This window comes from Gymnoscopelus microlampas, assembly GCF_963454915.1.
Source record: "Gymnoscopelus microlampas genome assembly, chromosome: 22".
Taxonomy (NCBI): Eukaryota; Metazoa; Chordata; class Actinopteri; order Myctophiformes; family Myctophidae; genus Gymnoscopelus; species Gymnoscopelus microlampas.
Genome location: NC_139959.1, coordinates 5,430,207 through 5,452,692, shown reverse-complemented (window position 1 = coordinate 5,452,692; position 22,486 = coordinate 5,430,207). Strand labels below are relative to the sequence as shown.

Genomic DNA, 22,486 nt, shown 5'->3' with positions numbered 1-22,486 from the left:
GAAAATGGAGTAACTATTTCTAATTTGCAAAACTTCTACCCCACTACATCCCAGAGGCAAATATTGTACTTTTACTCCATGACAATTATTTGAAGATATCAATTATTATTATAAAACATACATTAGCCACTTCAGCCCTATGTTATACCTAGGCTATTTGAAAACAGCCAATCTACAAGCTCACAATGTTGTGACGCGTTGTGAGCTTGTAGATCTGCTATTTACAAACATTTTTGTTGGCTACTACTACTTTTGGTACTTCAAGTATATTTTGATGCCTATACTTTTGTACTTTTACCCAAGTAGCATTTTGAAAACAGTACTTTTACCCAAGTAGCATTTTGAACACAGGCCTTTTACTTGTAGAGCATTTTTATATTGTGATATTGCTAGAAGGACGTACAAGTAAGATATTGCAAGGAAATGGGCCATGTTATTCTTTGTACATGGAAGTGATGGAGTGGAAAAGATACAAAATCAACCCAGTAGATGGCAGTAGATGTCATCTAGCACCTGTATTGTTACATCCATCAGACTTAACATTTTGATTTGAAAACATATGAATTAAGTCAGAGGAAACACAAATTATAGACACTTCTTTATTTACTGCATAAAAGCACATTAATGTACCAATGGGGTCAATCAAAGTAAAACAACAAAAAAAACACTAGGAAATATCGCCTTATTGTCTTTGGTTAACTGATTAGGCAAATGGTTGAATTATAAATGATTTGGATATACAGGAGGACATGTAAAAGCCATATTATAGAGTACTGCATAGGCCATAATTGTAGACGTACAGTACATTCAGTGCCTTATGTTGACATTAAGCAAAACTTGGGTGAAGTCAAGTGACTGGGCAGCTTCTGCACTAAAATACTGTGTGTCAATTGTGATGACCATCCCATTAGTTGTGTGTTTTGGTTTCATTCCAATAGGCTCTATGCACAGCAGCCATTTTGGAGAAAAATTGGGCCTCTTCTGACTTCCTTCACATGTGTTACCAATGATACTAATGAAGGCTCTGTTCCATTCTGGTCAAACAGAGTCAGGGTGCTGATATTGTGCATGTTGGCTCACTAGAAATACTAGTGGGTCTCAAAGTGTGGTCCAGGGACCCTCATGGTTCCTTGAGAGGGTGTAACTAAGAGTGTACAAATGGAACCAAACGGACCCTCCCGGGTCCGTTTGGTTCCATTTGTACACTCTCAGAGTTATGGGGGTCCTTGAAATTAAAAAAGTTTGAGAACCACTGTGCTACACTAAATGGAACAGAGCCTTCATTAGTGTCATTGGTAACACCTGTGAAGGAGGCAAGGAAGGGGCCCAATTTCTGTCCAATGTGGCTGCTGTGCATAGAGCCTATTGTGTTCTTTTCTGTTCCTGTGGAGGAGGAGAGAGGGTCAGCCTGCTGAGGTCTGTCTTGAGGATGAGACACACCTGGTCTCAATCATCCCCTTGGGTATATAAGTAGGCTATCTCCCACTCTTTTCTACTAGGCAACATGTCTGCTTGGTTATGTTTGTTTCGTTTCATTCAATTTCTGCACAAACAGTCAGTGCACTTCACAGACACTCTACTGATCTCACTGACGACGATACACACCTCATTGTATTTTTAAATATATTTTGTCTTTTCTTGTAAGAAACAAAATAAATGAACACTGAGCATTCAGTGTAATTCTGTTATTGAGTTGCCTGGCACAAAATAATTTCAAAGCCTAATACATATGTCCGCAGCCTAATACATATGAATTTGGGGGTCTGGGAGTTGAGAACCAACTCAAGGAGGGGAGCAGTATCGGCCGGCAAACAGAATGCTCATGGTGGGGTTGTGTCGGATGAAGAAGAGGAAGGGGTGGTCGGCCACAAAATCGATCATCTCACTATTCTCGCTGCCAAATTTTGCGGGAGCAGCGGTGGCGGCTGCTGCCTCTGTTCCCTCCTCGTTCACCTCCACGAAAGCCTTGTGAACCACCTTGGAAAGCACCAGGTCTTCGGCTGGAGACATGCCTGGTGAGGACAAGAGGTCAAGCAAGATAAGAGGAAGAACACTTTGGTTGAGAGGTCAATTTATGCTAAGCCTGACAAGTGTCAAACGGTAGCCTGATTATCAGACTGAAGTTGCGTGGAGCTTCAGTCTGACATTGACTGCAGTGTAGGCAATTACAAGGGGGAGGGGATTAGAATTTCCCTAAACCAATTAGAATTGGTTTAGAATTTCCCTAAACCAATCACAAGGGATCCCCTGCCCCACCTCCGACTCTCATTGGACGGTACGTTTTGTACCGAAAAAATCCTAGGTTCACATTACAACACCAGACCAAGAGGAGGCACTCCACTCAGAGGGTGGGCGGGGTCTATGGCTGGAACCAGGCTAGTCAAACCACAGATATAGAAACCTAGATACCTCATTGGCCTCTGCAGTTCATTGGAGCGACGTGCTTGGTATGGTGGCCGCCATATTTCCGGGGGGAACGGGCACTGGCCAATCACAGCGTGTTGACTACTGACCAACCACAGCGCGTCTTTTTCAGGACATGTCAGAATCTAGTTGTCCCGCCCCCACCTGCCTCTGATTGGCCTACTGAACGCCCCCTTCTGTGACGCACACGGAAATTTCCTCTGCCCCCCCAGAAGCGGATACAGACGCTCCATACATACGCTTCAGAGCCAGAGGAGGCGTCTACCTTTATATGTCTATGAGTCAAACGATGCATTTCATTAGGTCTCTCACGTAATGAAATGAGTGAGACACGTTCTGAGCTTATAGGTTTATTTAAATTAAACATTTATTTAGCGTGTTGGATTGAGTGGTGGACAAAGTACTCAACTAGTACTGGAGTCAAAGAGATGCTCCTTGTAAAATATTACTAATATTATATTACCATTATTATAATTACTCCAGTACATTAACTCAAGTACTGAACATATTTGACCGAGCAACTTTCACTTGTAGTTGAGTAATGTTTGACCAGTCACCAGGCCTATATGTACTTTGTCTCATGCACAGGAGCGTTGATTTTGACAGCAAATTTTGATTTAGTTTTAGTCATAGTCTTTTCAATAAAATTCCATTTAGTTTTAGTCATATTTTGGTCATCTGAAATGTTTTAGTTTTTGTCTAGTTTTAGTCCACTAAATATCATAAGATTATAGTCAACTAAATCTACAGTTGATTTAGTTGACTAAAATGTATTTTGGCGGTGCGTTGATGGTGTCATAATGCCTGATTTTACACTTGGTTGCATGCTGAAAACAGCCTATCTACAAGCTCACAACGCGTCGCGTTGTGAGCTTGTAGATCTGCTATTTTCAGAGTGCAACACCCACGCGCAACCAAACATAAAATGACTTGTCTTAGTTCTACTCGATCTCTTCTCCACTAGTCCCTCCCTAATATTTTAGTCTAGTTTTTATTTGTTGAAATTGTCAAAATATTTAGTCCCAGTTGTAGTCATCATAGCTTAGTTTTTATTTCGTTTTTGTCAGGGAAAAAAGGTAGTCGACAACATTTTTCGTCATAGTTTCGACGTCATAGTTTCGACGAAATCAACACTGGCAGCACGTACCAGAGAAGTCCACCTTTGTGGTGTCAAAGGCGTCCACCATGCCCATCTTGGTCAGGACCTCCTTCATGTCGTACGTCTGCTCAATCTTGAAACGAGGCAGACCCAGCTGAACCTTCACATGTTCCAGCGTGCGTGGATTGGTCCAGTGCACAAAGTTGTTATACGTCAGCGCCTTTTCTATCTGAGGATGTAATGTTTAGATTAGCAGAGATTAGAGAGAGAACTGACCTACTATTTGAGACAATAATAGCATTCATAAAATTGTCTTAAAAGCTGATGTCCTCACAAGTATAGTAATACAAGTGTGTGTGTGTGTGTGTGTGTGTGTGTGTGTGTGTGTGTGTGTGTGTGTGTGTGTGTGTGTGTGTGTGTGTGTGTGTGTCTGTGTGCGCGCGCGCGTGCGTGCGTGCGTGTGAGAGAGAGAGAGAGAGAGAGAGAGAGGCGTGCATGCTTGCTTGCATGCGTACGTGCGTGTGTGCTTGCGTGTGTCCTACCTTCTCCAGGCCTGTTGTATTGTCCCCCATCTCAACAGGCAGAAAGATGATCATGCTCATGTGTCTCCCTGCGTAGGGCAGGTCAAGTATCTGACAAAAACACAGTGGGCCGTATCACTTAAAGCCAATACACAATAGTGTAACAATTTTGATGAACTCTCAATGTCATACGTTTTTCCACAACAAACAAAAGAGGTTTCCTATATGCCTTGAAACGCCCGTGCAAGAGATCTTCAATCATTTCTCAGTTGATTAAGAAACTGATAATTCAAAAATATTTGGTAGCACTTTACAATAATGACCCGTTATAAAGCATTTATAAACGTTTATAAGTAGTTTGTAGACTATTAACAAATCATTAACAACCTGTTTGTTGACATTCGTAAATGATTACTAAAACCTTTATAACTACAGTTACAAATCATTTGTAAAGTATTAGTAAGTAATGAACTATTCATGAATAAGCCATTTATATACATCTGTAAAAGGTAATTAAATCATTTGTAACGACTAGTGTTTAACACCGGGATTCCCGGGATGCGGGAATCCCGGGAATTCGGGGTTTTTTACCATCCCGGGAATTCACTTCGGTTCCCGGGCTTCCCGTTTTTTTTTTTTTCTTGTTAGAAATGAATACTAATTAGTAGAAAGCCCTATCTACAGCGTGGAGGACTTATTACTATTATAATTAGGAAAGTTACTTGCCGCGTTGCCGACCAGGGCAGGGTCCCATCGCCCCGTTGTGAACCAATATGGGACGCACTGAATGAATGTAACAGTAATGAACAAAATAAAACACAAGTGGCCGTGATGCCCCATGCCTGCCCTGCACAGTGCGCACGCTGATTTCACTGTTTCCTCTGCTGTCAATATGGTAGACACCAGTTGACTAGTTCAGATTCAACATAATCAAGTGAAACGCAACGCTGCATAAACAGTAGCCTATAGGTAGGTTTGATCGAGCCTATATTCCAGCTTAAAATGCGCACAAGCCAAGCAATGCTTTTGATAGAGAGAGAGGACAGACCGGAGAGCTGAAGAGAGAGAGAGCGAGAGAGCGAGAGAGAGCGAGAGAGAGAGAGAGAGAGAGAGAGAGAGAGAGAGAGAGAGAGAGAGAGAGGAGGGAGAGGGAGGGAGAGGGGGGGAGAGAGAGAGGGAGGGAGAGGGGGGGAGAGAGAGAGTATTAGACCGATGTGGTCCGATTTTTTTATCATCATTAATGTAGCCTACCCTACCTACACTTGCATTTTAGAACGTTCAAACTACCATTTTACTAGAACTACCCAGTAGAACAAGTGAACTGCACAACAGCTGTCTGTCTCATTGATTGTCAGTGCTGGCAGCGCATGCATGTGCACATCAAAATCACACTACAAAACCCCACATTTGATCAACAACAAAATATAGATTAATAGACAACATACAGCCAACATCCCAAAATGGAGTCTTATAATATCCAGCAAGTAGCCTAATATAAATTAATAACTGCAAACAAATGACAAGTTTAGGCTATCAAATCAATATCCTACAAAAGTAGAGAAAAGCTGTGACCTCACCGGCGCTCTGATGGACAATAAATACATATTCCTTTTGCAAATTCTCTTGTCAATAATGATACAAATGGAACGTTTATTTCAGCAGCTAGAGTTTGACATTGTTTGAGTGCGTTTTGAGCGCAGCTCCTCGTTAAGTTAATTGTCTTCACCCGCTGCGCAACAGGGCAGATCTCCGCAGGCTATTATATTTATATATTATATTTATATGATTTTAAAAAATCAAATTAAGTCATTATTAGTGCAAGTTCATAGCTGGACACAATAGGGACATTTGGGCACCTCGTGTAAAATTGTCTATTTAAGTATCTACATATAAATGCATTTATTGGGCACTTTTTTTTTTTTTTTACCCTTTAACGGGAATTCCCGGGAAGCCCGGGAAAAGGTCTGAAAATTCCCGGGAATTAAAATTAGCTATTTCCCGGAAAATGTTAAACCCTAGTAACGACCCATTCTAAAGCATTTATAAACGTTTATAAGCAGTTTGTAGACTATTAACAAATCATTAACAACCTGTTTATTGACATTCATAAATGATTACTAAAACCTTTATAACTACGGTTACAAATCATCTATAAAGGTATTAGTAACTATTCATGAATAAGCCATGTATAATACATCTGTAAATGATTATTAAATAATTTGTAACTGATGTTACATAATATATACCAGCTATTGGTAGCTTGTTCATGTTTAACATATGCTTTGTTAAACATTCCTAAAGTATCTATAAATCCTTAGTAAATGTTATTATGTGCCCTATAGTAAAGTGAAGACAGTTCATCATTTACAACTGTCTGTTAATGTGTTTGTTCATGTTTAACATGCTTTGTAAAACATTCCTAAAATATCTATAAATCCTTTGTACATGTTATTATGTGCCCTACAGTAAAGTGAAGACAGTTCATCATTTATGACTGTCTGTTAATGTGGACTTTCTCCTTACCTGTTGCAAACTACCTGGCTTTCATGAATGCAGACACCAAACAATTACTAGAATTATCATTCATGTTAAGCAAATCATGCGTAAGACATTCGTAAAGAGTATGTAAACCATTTGTGGTGTTAGGGACCAAAAAAGTCACTACAAAGTACTACCAATCAACTCTAAATTGCCTGAAACGTACTCCTAACAGGTTTTTGGGGGGACGATTTTGGCCTCCACACTTAGTGATTATTTCGGATTTAACTTTCGTTTCGGTGGTGACCAACTTTCGTTTCGGTAGTTTGATTACAAAATGTAAGTTGTGTAAAAAATAATCTGACTATACTAAGTTGTTATTTGTTTGTTTAAGTCAGGCTATACTCTACTCAGAGTCATAAGTTTACAAAATGTACTAAAGTACAGTGAACGTCTGTGCGGTTTGTCTTCATCACTGAAAATAACGTACATGTAAACTGATGTCATGTGCAGTTGGGGTGAAGAAACACAACCATTTCACTTAGGGTTGTCCGATATTGGCTTTTTTACCGATAACCGATATACCGATATTGTCCAACTCTTAATTACCGATACCGATATCAACCGATACCGATATATGCGGGATTATTGTGATTAGGGTAAGCTCAAATTTCATATCACACACACCATATACAGTAAGAACTCCTGTAACTTATTTTTTTTTTCAAAAACCGATACCGATATTTTCCCGATATCAATTTTTATGCTAATATCGGCCGATAATATCGGACATCCCTAATTTCACTCCTAATAATACCTATTTGATATCCTGACTTGCTGCTGTAGCTGAGGCTTGAACCTGTTACCTGCAGCTCACTAGTCAGTGACTCTATCCATTCACCTACAGCTGTTTCCTTGGAATCTGTGGTTCTGAAACGTTTTGTTGTCAACCCCCCAAATTGACATGTATTTGGGCAGTGGACCCCAATGTGAAAAGATGTAGTGTCAGGGCCCCCCATGAAAAAGATTTATATTTATGCTGTAACACATTTTTTTTAAGTTATTTGTCTTGTTTGTTGTTCAAGTCAAAGCACCAGGAAGGCTGTACTTGTCAGCCATCTGTTAGCTCAATGGGTTGAGACGCAGTATTCATGATCCAGAGGCCATGAGTTCAAATCCCATTGATGTCTTTCCTATGATTCTTTCCTTTGCAGACTGGCTTCCAGAAGATCAACTGAAAACTACCAGGAAGGCTATATTTGTCATCCAACTGTTAGCTCAATGGGTTGAGATGCAGTATACATGATCCAGAGGCCATGAGTTCAAATCCCATTGATGTCTTTCCTATGATTCTTTCCTTTGCAGACTGGCTTCCAGAAGATAAACTGAAAACTACCAGGAAGGCTGTACTTGTCAGCCATCTGTTAGCTCAATGGGTTGAGACGCAGTATTCATGATCCAGAGGCCATGAGTTCAAATCCCATTGATGTCTTTCCTATGATTCTTTCCTTTGTAGACTGGCTTCCAGAAGATCAACTGAAAACTACCAGGAAGGCTGTACTTGTCAGCCATCTGTTAGCTCAATGGGTTGAGACGCAGTATACATGATCCAGAGGCCATGAGTTCAAATCCCACTGGTGTCTTTACTGTGATGCTTTCCTTTGCAGACTAACTTCTAGAAAAACAAGTTAAAACCACCAGAAAACCTGTAACTCTCAGCCAACAGCTTAGCTCAACTGGTAGAGCGTCTGTCCAATAACATGACTTGACTTGACTTGAGTGGGTTCGATTCCCACTCGAGTCAAGTGTCCACGGTAAATTGAGGCAACGGATAAATTGACTGATATCCTTAGTGATGCTTCCCTTTGCAGACTAACTTCTAGAAAAACAAGTTAAAACCACCAGGAAACCTGTAACTCTCAGCCAACAGCTTAGCTCAACTGGTAGAGCGTCTGTCCAATAACATGACTTGACCTGCCTTGAGTGGGTTCGATTCCCACTCGAGGCAAGTGTCCAAGGCAAGTGTCCCCGGTAACCTGGGACACTTGACTCGAGTGGGAATCGAACCCACTCAAGTCAAGTCAAGTCATGTTATTGGACAGACGCTCTACCAGTCGAGCTATGCTGTTGGCTGAGAGTTACAGGTTTCCTGGTGGTTTTAACTTGTTTTCTAGAAGTTAGTCTGCAAAGGGAAGCATCACTAAGGATATCAGTCAATTTATCCGTTGCCCCAAGATACCGGGGACACTTGACTCAAGTGGGAATCGAACCCACTCAAGTCAAGTCAAGTCAAGTTATTGGACAGACACTCTACCAGTTGAGCTATGCTGTTGGCTGAGAGTTACAGGTTTCCTGGTGGTTTTAACTTGTTTTTCTAGAAGTTAGTCTGCAAAGGGAAGCATCACTAAGGATATCAGTCAATTTATCCGTTGCCCCAAGTTACCGGGGACACTTGACTGGAGTGGGAATCGAACCCACTCAAGTCAAGTCAAGTCATGTTATTGGACAGACGCTCTACCAGTTGAGCTATGCTGTTGGCTGAGAGTTACAGGTTTTCTGGTGGTTTTAACTTGTTTTTCTAGAAGGTAGTGTGCAAAGGGAAGCATCACAGTAAAGACACCAGTGGGATTTGAACTCATGGCCTCTGGATCATGTATACTGCGTCTCAACCCATTGAGCTAACAGATGGCTGACAAGTACAGCCTTCCTGGTAGTTTTCAGTTGATCTTCTGGAAGCCAGTCTGCAAAGGAAAGAATCATAGGAAAGACATCAATGGGATTTGAACTCATGGCCTCTGGATCATGAATACTGCGTCTCAACCCATTGAGCTAACAGATGGCTGACAAGTACAGCCTTCCTGGTAGTTTTCAGTTGATCTTCTGGAAGCCAGTCTGCAAAGGAAAGAATCATAGGAAAGACATCAATGGGATTTGAACTCATGGCCTCTGGATCATGTATACTGCGTCTCAACCCATTGAGCTAACAGTTGGCTGACAAAAATAGCCTTCCTGGTAGTTTCCAGTTGATCTTCTGGAAGCCAGTCTGCAAAGGAAAGAATCATAGGAAAGACATCAATGGGATTTGAACTCATGGCCTCTGGATCATGAATACTGCGTCTCAACCCATTGAGCTAACAGATGGCTGACAAGTACAGCCTTCCTGGTAGTTTTCAGTTGATCTTCTGGAAGCCAGTCTGCAAAGGAAAGAATCATAGGAAAGACATCAATGGGATTTGAACTCGTGGCCTCTGGATCATGTATACTGCGTCTCAACCCATTGAGCTAACAGTTGGATGACAAATATAGCCTTCCTGGTAGTTTTCAGTTGATCTTCTGGAAGCCAGTCTGCAAAGGAAAGAATCATAGGAAAGACATCAATGGGATTTGAACTCATGGCCTCTGGATCATGAATACTGCGTCTCAACCCATTGAGCTAACAGATGGCTGACAAGTACAGCCTTCCTGGTAGTTTTCATTTGATCTTCTGGAAGCCAGTCTGCAAAGGAAATAATCATAGGAAAGACATCAATGGGATTTGAACTCATGGCCTCTGGATCATGTATACTGCATCTCAACCCATTGAGCTAACAGTTGGATGACAAATATAGCCTTCCTGGTAGTTTTCAGTTGATCTTCTGGAAGCCAGTCTGCAAAGGAAAGAATCATAGGAAAGACATCAATGGGATTTGAACTCATGGCCTCTGGATCATGTATACTGCGTCTCAACCCATTGAGCTAACAGTTGGATGACAAATATAGCCTTCCTGGTAGTTTTCAGTTGATCTTCTGGAAGCCAGTCTGCAAAGGAAAGAATCATAGGAAAGACATCAATGGGATTTGAACTCATGGCCTCTGGATCATGAATACTGCGTCTCAACCCATTGAGCTAACAGATGGCTGAAAAGCACAGCCTTCCTGGTGCTTTGACTTGAACAACAAACAAGACAAATAACTTTAAAAAAAATGTGTTACAGCATAAATATAAATCTTTTTCATGGGGGGCCCTGACACTACATCTTTTCACATTGGGGTCCACTGCCCAAATACATGTCAATTTGGGGGGTTGACAACAAAACGTTTCAGAACCACAGATTCCAAGGAAACAGCTGTAGGTGAATGGATAGAGTCACTGACTAGTGAGCTGCAGGTAACAGGTTCAAGCCTCAGCTACAGCAGCAAGTCAGGATGTCAAATCAAATAGGTATTATTAGGAGTGAAATGGTTGTGTTTCTTCACCCCAACTGCACATGACATCAGTTTACATGTACGTTATTTTCAGTGATGAAGACAAACCGCACAGACGTTCACTGTACTTTAGTACATTTTGTAAACTTATGACTCTGAGTAGAGTATAGCCTGACTTAAACAAACAAATAACAACTTAGTATAGTCAGATTATTTTTTACACAACTTACATTTTGTAATCAAACTACCGAAACGAAAGTTGGTCACCACCGAAACGAAAGTTAAATCCGAAATAATCACTAAGTGTGGAGGCCAAAATCGTCCCCCCAAAAACCTGTTAGGAGTACGTTTCAGGCAATTTAGAGTTGATTGGTAGTACTTTGTAGTGACTTTTTTGGTCCCTAACACCACAAATGGTTTACATACTCTTTACGAATGTCTTACGCATGATTTGCTTAACATGAATGATAATTCTAGTAATTGTTTGGTGTCTGCATTCATGAAAGCCAGGTAGTTTGCAACAGGTAAGGAGAAAGTCCACATTAACAGACAGTCATAAATGATGAACTGTCTTCACTTTACTGTAGGGCACATGATAACATGTACTAAGGATTTATAGATACTTTAGGAATGTTTAACAAAGCATATGTTAAACATGAACAAGCTACCAATAGCTTGTATATATTATGTAACATCAGTTACAAATGATTTAATAATCATTTACAGATGTATTATACATGGCTTATTCATGAATAGTTACTAATACCTTTATAGATGATTTGTAACCGTAGTTATAAAGGTTTTAGTAATCATTTACGAATGTCAATAAACAGGTTGTTAATGATTTGTTAATAGTCTACAAATGTGCTTATAAACGTTTATAAATGCTTTAGAATGGGTCGTTACAAATGATTTAATAATATTTTACAGATGTATATAAATGGCTCATTCATGAATAGTTCACTACTTACTAATACTTTACAAATGATTTGTAACTGTAGTTATAAAGGCTTTAGTAATCATTTACGAATGTCAACAAACAGGTTGTTAATGATTTGTTAATAGTTTACAAACTACTTATAAACGTTTATAAATGCTTTATAACGGGTCATTATTGTAAAGTGCTACCAAATATTTTCCTGATTTATTCACACTACCCAGTGAAACAGCTGTCAAGCCGAAAGACAGGTTTGCGATGTTATAGTATATACTGGCAAAATCTGCTTTGGTTATGTGCTGAAAGAGTGACTTTGAGAGTTGTTTCACCATACAATGTGTGTGCAAAATTTCACAGAAATCGCACGCTGCGTTCATGATTTGAGGAATTTTGTTCAAAACGGACCTATCCTGCAAACTTTAGAAGCCAATGTTAGCCAAGTAGGATAGAATATGAAGTATCGGACACATCCATCTTGATCACATGACTATAGAGAGACTGTGTACCGATTTGCGTGATTTTTGAACAGAATCTGAAGGAGTAAGAGCAAAAAATGTGTTTTTCAAAACTCAGCCTCCTGGTAGCGCTCTAAAAGGCATATGTGAAAAATGCACGGCAAAGGTTTTTCCTTGGCCTCTAAGGAGTGTGCATGCAAAGTTGCACGCAGATCGGTGCAGTTATAGCTAAAAACGGGAATCGGCCTGTTTAGCGCCACCATGAGGCTGATTTGAAAGTTTTCAAGTGACATTTCTTCCTGGGCCAAGTGGGAATGTACGTGGAAAATTGCACGGAAAGTGCATGCTGGGTTCATGATTTGAGGCATTTTGTTCAAAATGAACCAATCCTGCTAACTTTGGAAGCCAATCTTAGCCAATCAGGATGGAATATGGAAAATCGGACAAATCCGTGTTAATCACATGGCTATATAGAGATACTGTGTACCGATTTGTGTGTTATTTGGAGAAAATCTGTAGGAGTAAGATAAAGAAATGTGTTTTGCAAAAGTCGGCCTCATGGTGGCGCTATGACAGGCTGATCTGAAAAATGTGGGGCAGAGGTTCTGCTGTGGCATCCAGGGAGTGTGTGTGTGCAGTTTCACAGCGACCGGGCCAACGGTGGCAGAGATTAGCTGGTCGCAGACAGAAGGACGGACACACACACACACACACACACGGACGGACGGACGGACGGACGGACGGACGGACGGAGGGTAAAACATACTCTCTCGCCATGCCTATCGGCCTGGCGGAGACAATAAAATGAAGAATAACTGATTGATTACCTGACAGTTCATATCAGGGATGAAGGCATGGGGGAACTTAGCGTTCTTGTACATCATCTTCACCGTCTTGGTTTCAGTCTGCCGACACGCCAAAAACATCACACAGACAAAATGCATTGAGCCAGCCACAGTATGGCAATGACATTTTAACCAATTAAATCCTGAGTATCACTGATGTTACCTTGTTGATTCTGAACTGAGCATCAGCGGTGCTGCTCTCCTTGAACGGCTTGTCCCACTTGCCTTTGAAGTAGATGGCATTGACCAGCAGCAGTCTGGTCATCTCATCCACCATACCCACAGCCAGCAACTCCTTGATTTTATCTAAACAACAACACACAACTCAAGCTACACTAAAGTGTGGGGCTGCTAACTGATTCTTTAAATAAGGGACATCTTACAGAGAAAAGACTTCATTGCCAAAGTTACCATATAGTTGAAAATTGATAGGAAAATGTTTATGTACAATGTATGGCTGAAGCTATTTAGACCAGTGTTTCTCATCCTCTATGGGAAAAATGGAAAGGCTTTTTCTGAGTGGAACCACAAAATGGCTACGCCACTGCTATGCCCTATACGGTCGTGGAATATCGCTGCAGTGAATGTGTGTGTGCGTGTGTGCGTGCGTGCGTGTGTGCGTGTGTACCTTGTGTCTGTTTCTGCACCCAGAGGTTGATGTCGACCCTGGCCACCTCTGCCTTGGTCTTGAAGTCCACAGACTCCAGGGCTGTGTTGTAGTGTTTTTTGGTGGCACGTATGAACTCCTAGGAAACACCAACACAACAACTCAGCTGCATGACTTCATTCACAATCAACTGAGTGAAAACCTATTTCCTAAATTATAAATCATTAGCGTCAAATTAACCCAGAGACTGTATGTATGTAAATGTAATGTAATGTATGTTACATTTTTACACTCTCAAAGCAAAAATGGATACATTTACACAATGTTTACTGTGTATAATATTAATAATATTATATTTATGTAGCACCTTCCTTAACATTTATATAATACTTCCAAAATGTGCTTTGCAGAATTGAACACATAGAAAAATGTGCTCCTCGGAGCACAAGTCTCCGTCAGGCCGGCTTGCCTACCCAACTTTGGAAGGCAGTCATAGCCACTTGGAATGGGATCTTAAAAATCTAACTCATATATCTTGATCACATGATCCCAGAGATAATGTGTACCGGTTTGTGTCAGTTTTGGACACTCACACAGCAGTAGCAAAAAGTGTGTTTTGGAGGCCAGGGAAAACATTTTTATTGTACAAGCTATGGTTCAAGAGTTATTGGCCAAAACGTTCAGTGGTCTGTTGTAGCATCACCAGGAGGCTGATGTGGAAAATGTGGGGTGGAGGTTCTTCCTTGGCCTACTGTGAGTGTGTGTGCAAAGTTTCACGCCAATCGGGAGCTGTGTTCATGATTTGTGGCATTTTGTGCAAAACAAGCCACTCCTGCAAAGTTTGGAACTTTCCGATTGGTCCAGCAGTGCATGTGGCATTTTGTGCAAAATTGCCCACTCCCGCAAACTTTGAAAGCCAATCGTAGTCTAGTCAATCGGAAAATCTGACAGATACATCTTGATCACAATACTAGAGATACAGTGTACCAATTTGGTTGAGGTTTGGACAAAACCCGTAGGGGTAGTAGCAAAAAGTGTGTTTTGCGAAAAAGATAAAAATATTTGGGGAGTTGTGTAACGATCCAAGAAATCCAAGGGACGTCTAAACAATGGAAAACAATTTCGATTGTATGTCCTTTGGTTCAAGAGTTATAGGCCGTTGCGTGAACCTACCTGTTATAGCGCCACCGCGAGGCCGATTATAAAAATGTGAGCGGCATTTCTTCCTTGGCCTAGTGGGAATGTGCGCAAAGTACGGCAATCAGATGTTCATGATTTGTGGCATTTTGTTCAAAACGGGCCACTCCGACAAACTTTGGAAGCCAATCTTATCCAATCAGGATTGAATATGAAAAATATGACAGCTCTGTCTTGATCACATGACTATAGAGATAATGTGTACCGATTTGCGTGATGTTTGGACAAAATCTGTTGGAGTAATATAAAAAAAGGTGTTTTGCAAAAATCTGCCTCCTGGTGGCGCTGTAACAGATCGATGTGAACATTTGGGGCAGAGGTTCTGCACACACCCCTACCCCAATAAACTGGTAGGAATGCTCTCCATAGAGCTTGTTGGCCATGCTGAGGGTTCCGATCTTGTTCAGGTCACTCATGAGCTTGGAGAAGTCCACATGGACGTCACCCTTGATATTCTCGATGCACAGGGACTGTGGGTGATCAAAGCACACAACATTAGACCATCCATCCAGAAAATAGATATATCAATTTAAATAGTCAAAAATAAAACCCATCAATTAAAGTGTTGGTACATAGGAAAAAGCCATTTGAGAATTGAACTAGAAAAAGTGCTCCTCAGAGCACAGGTCTCCGCCAGGTCAGGTAGGTTAGTGTGGGCCAGCAATGTTCAGCATTCGCCAATCAGGTTGGACATAATATGTGTCGATTTGCGTGATGTTTGGACAATATTTGTACGAGCAAGCTAATATTAAAACAATTGTTTTGCAAAAATCTGCCTCCTTGTGGCACTATAATAGGGCAATGTTGAAAGGGTGGCATTTGTTCCTCAATGTAGTGGGAAAGTGTGTGCAAAGTTTCACCACAAATCAATAAACATGCTTCAAACAAGCAACAGTCCAGAGAATAAACTGACTCTGTCAGACTGAGATAAAGCAGCAGCATTGTGCCCATGACTTTACTGACCCATGGGCCTGAGACCAGACTGACTGAAATAATCTAACCTGGGTCTCTTCATGGTGGCCTCAACCATCTGTCTTAAATGACGGGTAACTTCAACACATTCACCTACAGTACTAGTGAACTAAACAAAGAAAACATTTTCCAAACTTTACAGAAATCATTAATCATCCAAAACGTAAGTATTAATCATGTTTTAGCAACACAACTCTTTTCAATCATAATATATCATCTTACACAGAACAATCCTACACTCCCCTGTCAAATGGTATGTCCCAATTACCATACCCCTCCATATAAAGAGCACTGTGGTCATGTGGTACTCTTTTCTGATCCTCAAACCAGGAAGAGGACATGGCAAGTATGTGTCATTGTTTGGTTTGGTGATAAGCTTTAAACTGTGGAGATTAATAAAGTGGTCATGTTTCAAACAAACAATTGTATCTGTGTTTGTATAAATGAATATGAAATGAGTAGTATGATGAGAATTCATATGTTAAACAGAAAATAATTAAATCATTAGAAATATAATTGAACACGTGAGGCTTTAAAGGTAAAGTGGGAAAGGCAGTGTCTGTCTTTACCACAGCCTAGTAAATCACTTTACACATTCACCAGGATTCTGATGGCTTGGTTCCAGGCTTAAAGGGCAAGAACACTTTGGTAGAGGTTTGGGTTGTGTAGTTACTTGCCATGTTTAACTCCAAAGGTGGACAAGAAATCAAAAATAATTGCTCCATTGATTAGAAATTGATAATTCTAAATATGCTCCTCATTGACTTACTTTGTATGCTGAAACAGCTCTCAGTCACTCTTTTAGCACGTATACAAATGCTAACAAAGCTCATTCAGACAATATAGAACATCATCAAACCCAGTACTGTTTGTTTTTTAAATAAAAATGTCAAGCTCCTGCTGATTTTACTATTTAAATATCCGGATCCGCGGACCCAGTCCTGGTTTTCTAATTATAAAAATAGTAAAATCAACAGGAAGTTAACATTTGTATTTAAAAAACAAACAGTACTGGGTTTTGAGGTGTTCCATATTGTCTGAATCAGATTTGTTTGTGTTCGTTTGTGCTAAAATACTGACTTTGAGAGCTGTTTTACCATACAATAGAAGTCAATGAGGAGCATATTTTGAATTATCAATTTCTAATCAATTGAGCAATTTTTGATTTCTTGTCCACCTTTGGAGTTACATCATGGCAAGGCAACTACACAACCCAAACCTCTACCAAGTGGTCTTGCCCTTTAACATAATTTCAAAAATATATTTTTGGAAATCTCCATGGGAAAAATTGATGGGTTTGACACCACAAAATGGCCACACTGCTATGCCCTATAAGTCTATACAGGGTATTTGCACATTTATAAAGTTACAATTTAAGGACTTTTAATACTAAATTGGCCAAATGGTCAAATATTACCTGGTCAAACATTGTGGAAATAGCCGATCTACAAGCTCATGTATACGTCTACTAGGCTGTGTATGCTGTGACAGGATTCAGTATACGTATACTAGGCTGTGTATGTTGTGACAGGGTACAGTATACGTATACTAAGCTGTATGTTGTGACAGGATACAGTATACATATATGTGGCTCTCGGTTACTTGAATTAATCTTTCTTTATTTCTTTTTTTATTTATTTCAGATACTCAAGGCTGGCAGAGGTGTTGCAGGGGGTACACCCACCTCTTCATTATAAGCCTGGACTATGCATTAAGATATCAGTGGAGGAGGGGAGCAAGAACTGGGCTTCACTACTACAACTAGGAGGTCTAGATGGCTCCCTGATGTAGTCTTTTTAAAATGTCTATAGACACACACACACACACACACACAAACACACCCCATACACACACCCACCCACCCACCCATACACCCACACACACACATACTGTACATATGACGATGCAGATGACATCTGCATCGTAAATGCCCAGAAGACTGAGGTTCTTACCTACAGTATAACACCATCCCAGACCATCCACCTCTAATAAAGTACTGGTGAAGCTAACCAGAGAGATGTGAAGTACTGGTGAAGCCAACCAGATGTACGGAGGATGGAAATGTAAAGTACTGGTGAAGCCAACCAGATGTACGGAGGATGGAAATGTAAAGTACTGGTGAAGCTAACCAGATGTATGAAGGATGGAGATGGCGGGAGTCGCCACTGGAAGACTCATCCGAGAACGAGATCTGGAGATCTCTCTCTATCCATTGGTTTGTCTGCATGGGGGATTCCTCCGAAGACTTGGTCCGCACGGTCGAACGGCCGAAGACCTCATCCTTCTCGGGGTTTCCCCTGAAGACGGCTGATGAAGACGGCTCAAAGTAGGAACCTCTTTAGGACTGTCACGATTATGACATTTTACTTGCCGATTAATTGTCGCTCAAATAATTGCGATTAACGATTTAAATGCGTATCTCTCGTACTCTGTCGTAAACAAATCTGTATTTTTAGGCTTCGTAAACAAAAGATGCACAGGGCAGATATGACAAATAACTTGCATAATTCAATAACTTTATACTTAAAAAAAAACATGAATAGTGGAAATAGCAGTCTGCTATTTCCACTCTTTTTTAATGTTTTTTTCAACATGGAAATGATTATGACGATTATCCGAAAAAGTATTGCGATTATCTCAAATACTTGCGAATAGGCGATCATGTTATAATTGTGACATACCTAATTTTTCCTTTTCCTTTGCTGGATGCTGCTGCTGCAGTTTGTGTTGTATCATGTTTTTGTTGGTTGCTGTTCGTGTCATGTGCTGATGTGGTTCAAGATGTAGGTCTGTTGCTGTTGGGGCCCGGTGTGGCAGTGAAACATGTTCAGTGACTGTTTGTTTGTGGCTCTGGAATTGAAGGCTGATGTGAATCTAGACTATGTCGGCTGTGTTGTGGCTGTTATTGGAAGTGTGTGTGTGTGTGTGTGTGTGTGTGTGTGTGTGTGTGTGTGTGTGTGTGTGTGTGTGTGTGTGTGTGTGTGTGTGTGTGTGTGTGTGTGTGTGTGTGTGTGTGTGTGTGTGTGTGTGTGTGTGTGTGACAGAGAGAATTTGCATTAAATACTTTTTAGACATAGGCCTCTGTGAATCCGGGCCTGGACCTGGTCATTTGAAAGGTCACTTTTTGGTAGGTACCAAAAGGTCACTTTTTTGGGGGGGGGGCTGTGTAAATCCAGGCCTGGACTTGGTCATTTGACCTTTCACACTAGTCACTGCAGCTACATTTTAATCAAGACAATCTACTTTTACATTTAAAAGTTTAATTGGAAGAAGAATTTCACAAAACAATTTCACAAAATGCTCAACTTAGCTGCTTCATCAGCCACTTCGTTTTGAACAGTGGAAGGTTATTGACTCGAATCCAGCGCTTATTTCCTTTATTTACGTCAAATTACGGGTATGATGCAGCTCAAGTGGGACACACCTCACGTGAGGAAAAATGCCCAGCAGCGACAATACTGGTTTTGCCGCCTGAAGAAGTACAGAGTTAGCCCCCGTATCCTCAGATTGTACTACAACAGCTCCATTGAAAGCGTCCTGTCTGGCTGCGCGGGCCTTAAATCTAGCGTGACGTACCGCCCACTTTGTAGTGTGTATATATTACTTTTTTTTACTCATCGCTGTAATATTAGGGGAGTGTGTATTCCATAGTCTCTCTCTCTCCCTCCCTCCGTCTCTCTGTCTCCCTCCCCACCGCCGCTCCCTCCCTCCTAAATACCTAAATGTTTGGGTGCAAAAAAGGGCCCCCTCTCTGATTGTGTGGCAGGGATAAAGATACTGTATGCGTTTGTGGTTATGAGACAGAAGTAACAGACGGACCAACTGATAAAACATTAGCCAACAGATAATGGGCTGATTAGTTCATCTCATCCTACAGTAAGACTTTATAACTGTTGTTGTTTTCACTAGGAACTCAACAGGGAACAGTGAAAATGAAGAATCCAATGTTGAAGAGAATAAAACAACAACAAGTTTAAATCATTTTGCTGACAGTGGAAGTCACAAGTTCAATGTGCCTGCATGACAGTGTTCTCTCAAGTTCTGTCACCCAAACACTCCACTAGAACAAAAACAAGAGGATACATTTAAAGAAAAGTACTAAACACATAGGACACCTTGACCATTGCTATGCTAACAGGGGTATTGCTATTGTTCACAGGGTTCACATGCAAACCAGCAAGCCTGAGTGTGACGGCGGTAGTGAGATTATTCCTTTTTGTCTGAGTTTTCTAATTGCTCCGCATTCGACCATCAAGATGGACCTGTCAATTAAAAACACACGGTTGCCGTCCTCTGTTCTAGAATACAGAATGCATTGACTGCTATTGTAAAATGAAAGCGAAATATTTAAGATATATATATTTAAAAAAAATGATAATAATAATGTACCAAAAGAACATTTAATAAAAAATACATTATCATTTTTTTTATTGTTTTATTATGAACCATATCGATTCTTTAAGAGAATGCCATAATCCATATCATATGAGAGCAGGCACTTTTTCTTTCACATTATTTCAATTTGAAACCCTCCAGTGGTCTTATCAGTGGCTGGTGAACATACAGTATACCCACACACCCGTCTGGCACGATTAGGATAGGAAAGAAGGGTGTGACTCTACACTGACACTTGCATTTCACTCATATTTTACTCTACACTGTAGTCATTTGGCTCAATGTCCATGACAGGCTGAGATGTAATTGTGAACGTAGATCCATTTGCCGGGAGCTAAGCTAGGAAACTGAGCCGTGCACACCTACCAGTATAAGCCAATCATGACACAATTCAATGTGTGTGCATGCATGTGTGTGCAGGTGCGTCCGTGCATGCACCCACCTGTGCGATCTGTGTGGCAGTGTTTCCGCGGGCTCCCAGCAGCACCATGTTCAAAGCAGAGGACATGCTGATAGGAGAGCAGAAGACATTGCCCGTGCCGTTGTCCTCCGTCAGCTGTTTGAACAGAGCCAGAGAGAAGGTGGTGCAGGCGTGTGACAGGGGGGTGGAGGATGACATGGTGATCTGCTGTGAAGAAAAATAAAAACAGACACAGCCTTTAGATTATTAAAGGGCTTTATTTATTTTTAAAGCACTTAAAACACAACGATATAAAATGAAAAGGACAATATCAGTCACCAGAACCAGGGATATGTGTTTTAAATGAGTTCAAAAGACCCCTTTCAACAGGAGTTAATTTAGGCTACCATGTGTACTATAGGCACAATCTTTAGATTATTAAACTATTGTTAATTTACCCTGTGTATATACACATTCTTGACATTATTAAACTGTTGTTAATTTACCCTGTGTATACACAATCTTGACATTATTAAACTGCAGTTAATTTACCCTGTGTATATACACAATCTTGACATTATTAAACTGCAGTTAATTTACCCTGTGCATATAATCTTTACATTATTAAACTGAAATTCCTTTGAATTATCTGTTAGCTGACTCTGAGCTGTCAGTGTCTGTGAAAGTCAGAAACCCTCCAGTGGTCTTATCAGTGGCTGGTGAACATACAGTACCCACACACCCGTCTGGCACGATTAGCCTGTCTGGCACCACATCATCATACAAGTTATTACTATTTGTCAAAACAAAAGTGGGCTGGAGAAATGCACTTTTACAATGAATTCCTGGTTAGGATTTCAGTTCTGTGAATTAGGCCCCTTTAGATACAGTACCTACTATATTTTGCATTTTAGGCATTTAGGAGTAGCTCTACCCAGTGCAATTTACATAGAGAGCAAGGAAGTGCTATGACTATTTTGTCAAACGGGGGTAGTGCTCAAGGAAAAACAAACACACAACAAACCTGACAAATATTTAAATGACCATATACCTGAAGTCCACGTGGTTTAGCTGATCTAGTGATTTAATGCTGAATGACGAATGTAAACCAGGTGCAATTCACCATATACAATCATGACAAAATGAAATTAAACACTATTACTATGACATATTTATAATAGCATTGCTGTAATGCTTTCTGTATAATATACTGTAAATGGATGAGGTGTTTAACTTACCAGTGTGATGACCAATGTCCTAATGAACAACGTTAGACATGATGACGCAGCCTATAGAGTTCTATAATAGTCCCGCCCTGCCTACCTCTGATTGGCTTGTGTATAGGCCAGTGGTTCCCAAACTGGGGGTCGGCCCCCAAGGAGGGTCCCCAAATTATTTAGCAGGGTCCCCAGATGTGCAACATTGTTTTCTCACTCAACAACAAACCAACATACAGTATGTGTGTATACAGGGTATCTGCACATTTCTAAAGTTAAGATTTAATGCCTTTTAAGAATCTTTTAATACCAAATTGGCCAAATGTGTCAAATATTATGTAAGAAAGAGGCAAACATTCTGAAAATAGCCGATCTACAAGCTCAGCTTGTAGTACGGCTATTTTCACAATATTTATCTGTGGAACCGAGTCAAACTAAATGTAATACCTACAATTCCAAGTGCTTGTCAGGGTGGGGGGGGTACCCAGTTCAAATATGATCATTTTGGGGGCTCGCGGCCTGACAAGTTTGGGAACCCTTGGTATAGGTGACCAATAGGACTAGGCCCTGCCGTGGTAAAGGAGGCCCCTGTGTTTTATTATTATTGTTTTTAATGTTGTTAGTGCCACATTGCTCAACGATGCACATTTTAGAGAAACTAATAAACACCATGTTACTGGTGACATTGTGATTCATACTAATTTGCCAGTCAGCTACCTGACCTCCCAGTCAGGTAAGTGTTAGCGAGACAGTT

At 40.6% G+C, this 22,486-nt stretch overlaps 1 protein-coding gene across 2 annotated transcripts; it reads right to left on the bottom strand.

Annotated features, from left to right (window-relative positions):
* Positions 1-1,203: 1,203 nt before the first annotated feature.
* Positions 1,204-21,794, bottom strand: LOC311039161 (leukocyte elastase inhibitor-like). Of its 2 annotated transcripts, none has more exons than XM_084048813.1 (9): positions 21,754-21,794; positions 20,558-20,740; positions 15,087-15,218; positions 13,573-13,690; positions 13,108-13,250; positions 12,927-13,004; positions 4,066-4,155; positions 3,572-3,752; positions 1,204-2,012 (listed from the first exon to the last, which is right to left on the bottom strand). In XM_084048813.1, exons 2-9 carry the CDS (start codon positions 20,732-20,734, stop codon positions 1,783-1,785), a joined length of 1,149 nt encoding a protein of 382 aa, XP_083904939.1. In that variant the 5' UTR covers positions 20,735-20,740; positions 21,754-21,794; the 3' UTR covers positions 1,204-1,782. The 2 variants fall into 2 exon arrangements, with proteins under 2 accessions (XP_083904939.1, XP_083904938.1); XM_084048812.1 differs by having other exon boundaries at positions 20,558-20,743; positions 21,754-21,763.
* Between the last annotated feature and the right edge of the window lie 692 nt (positions 21,795-22,486).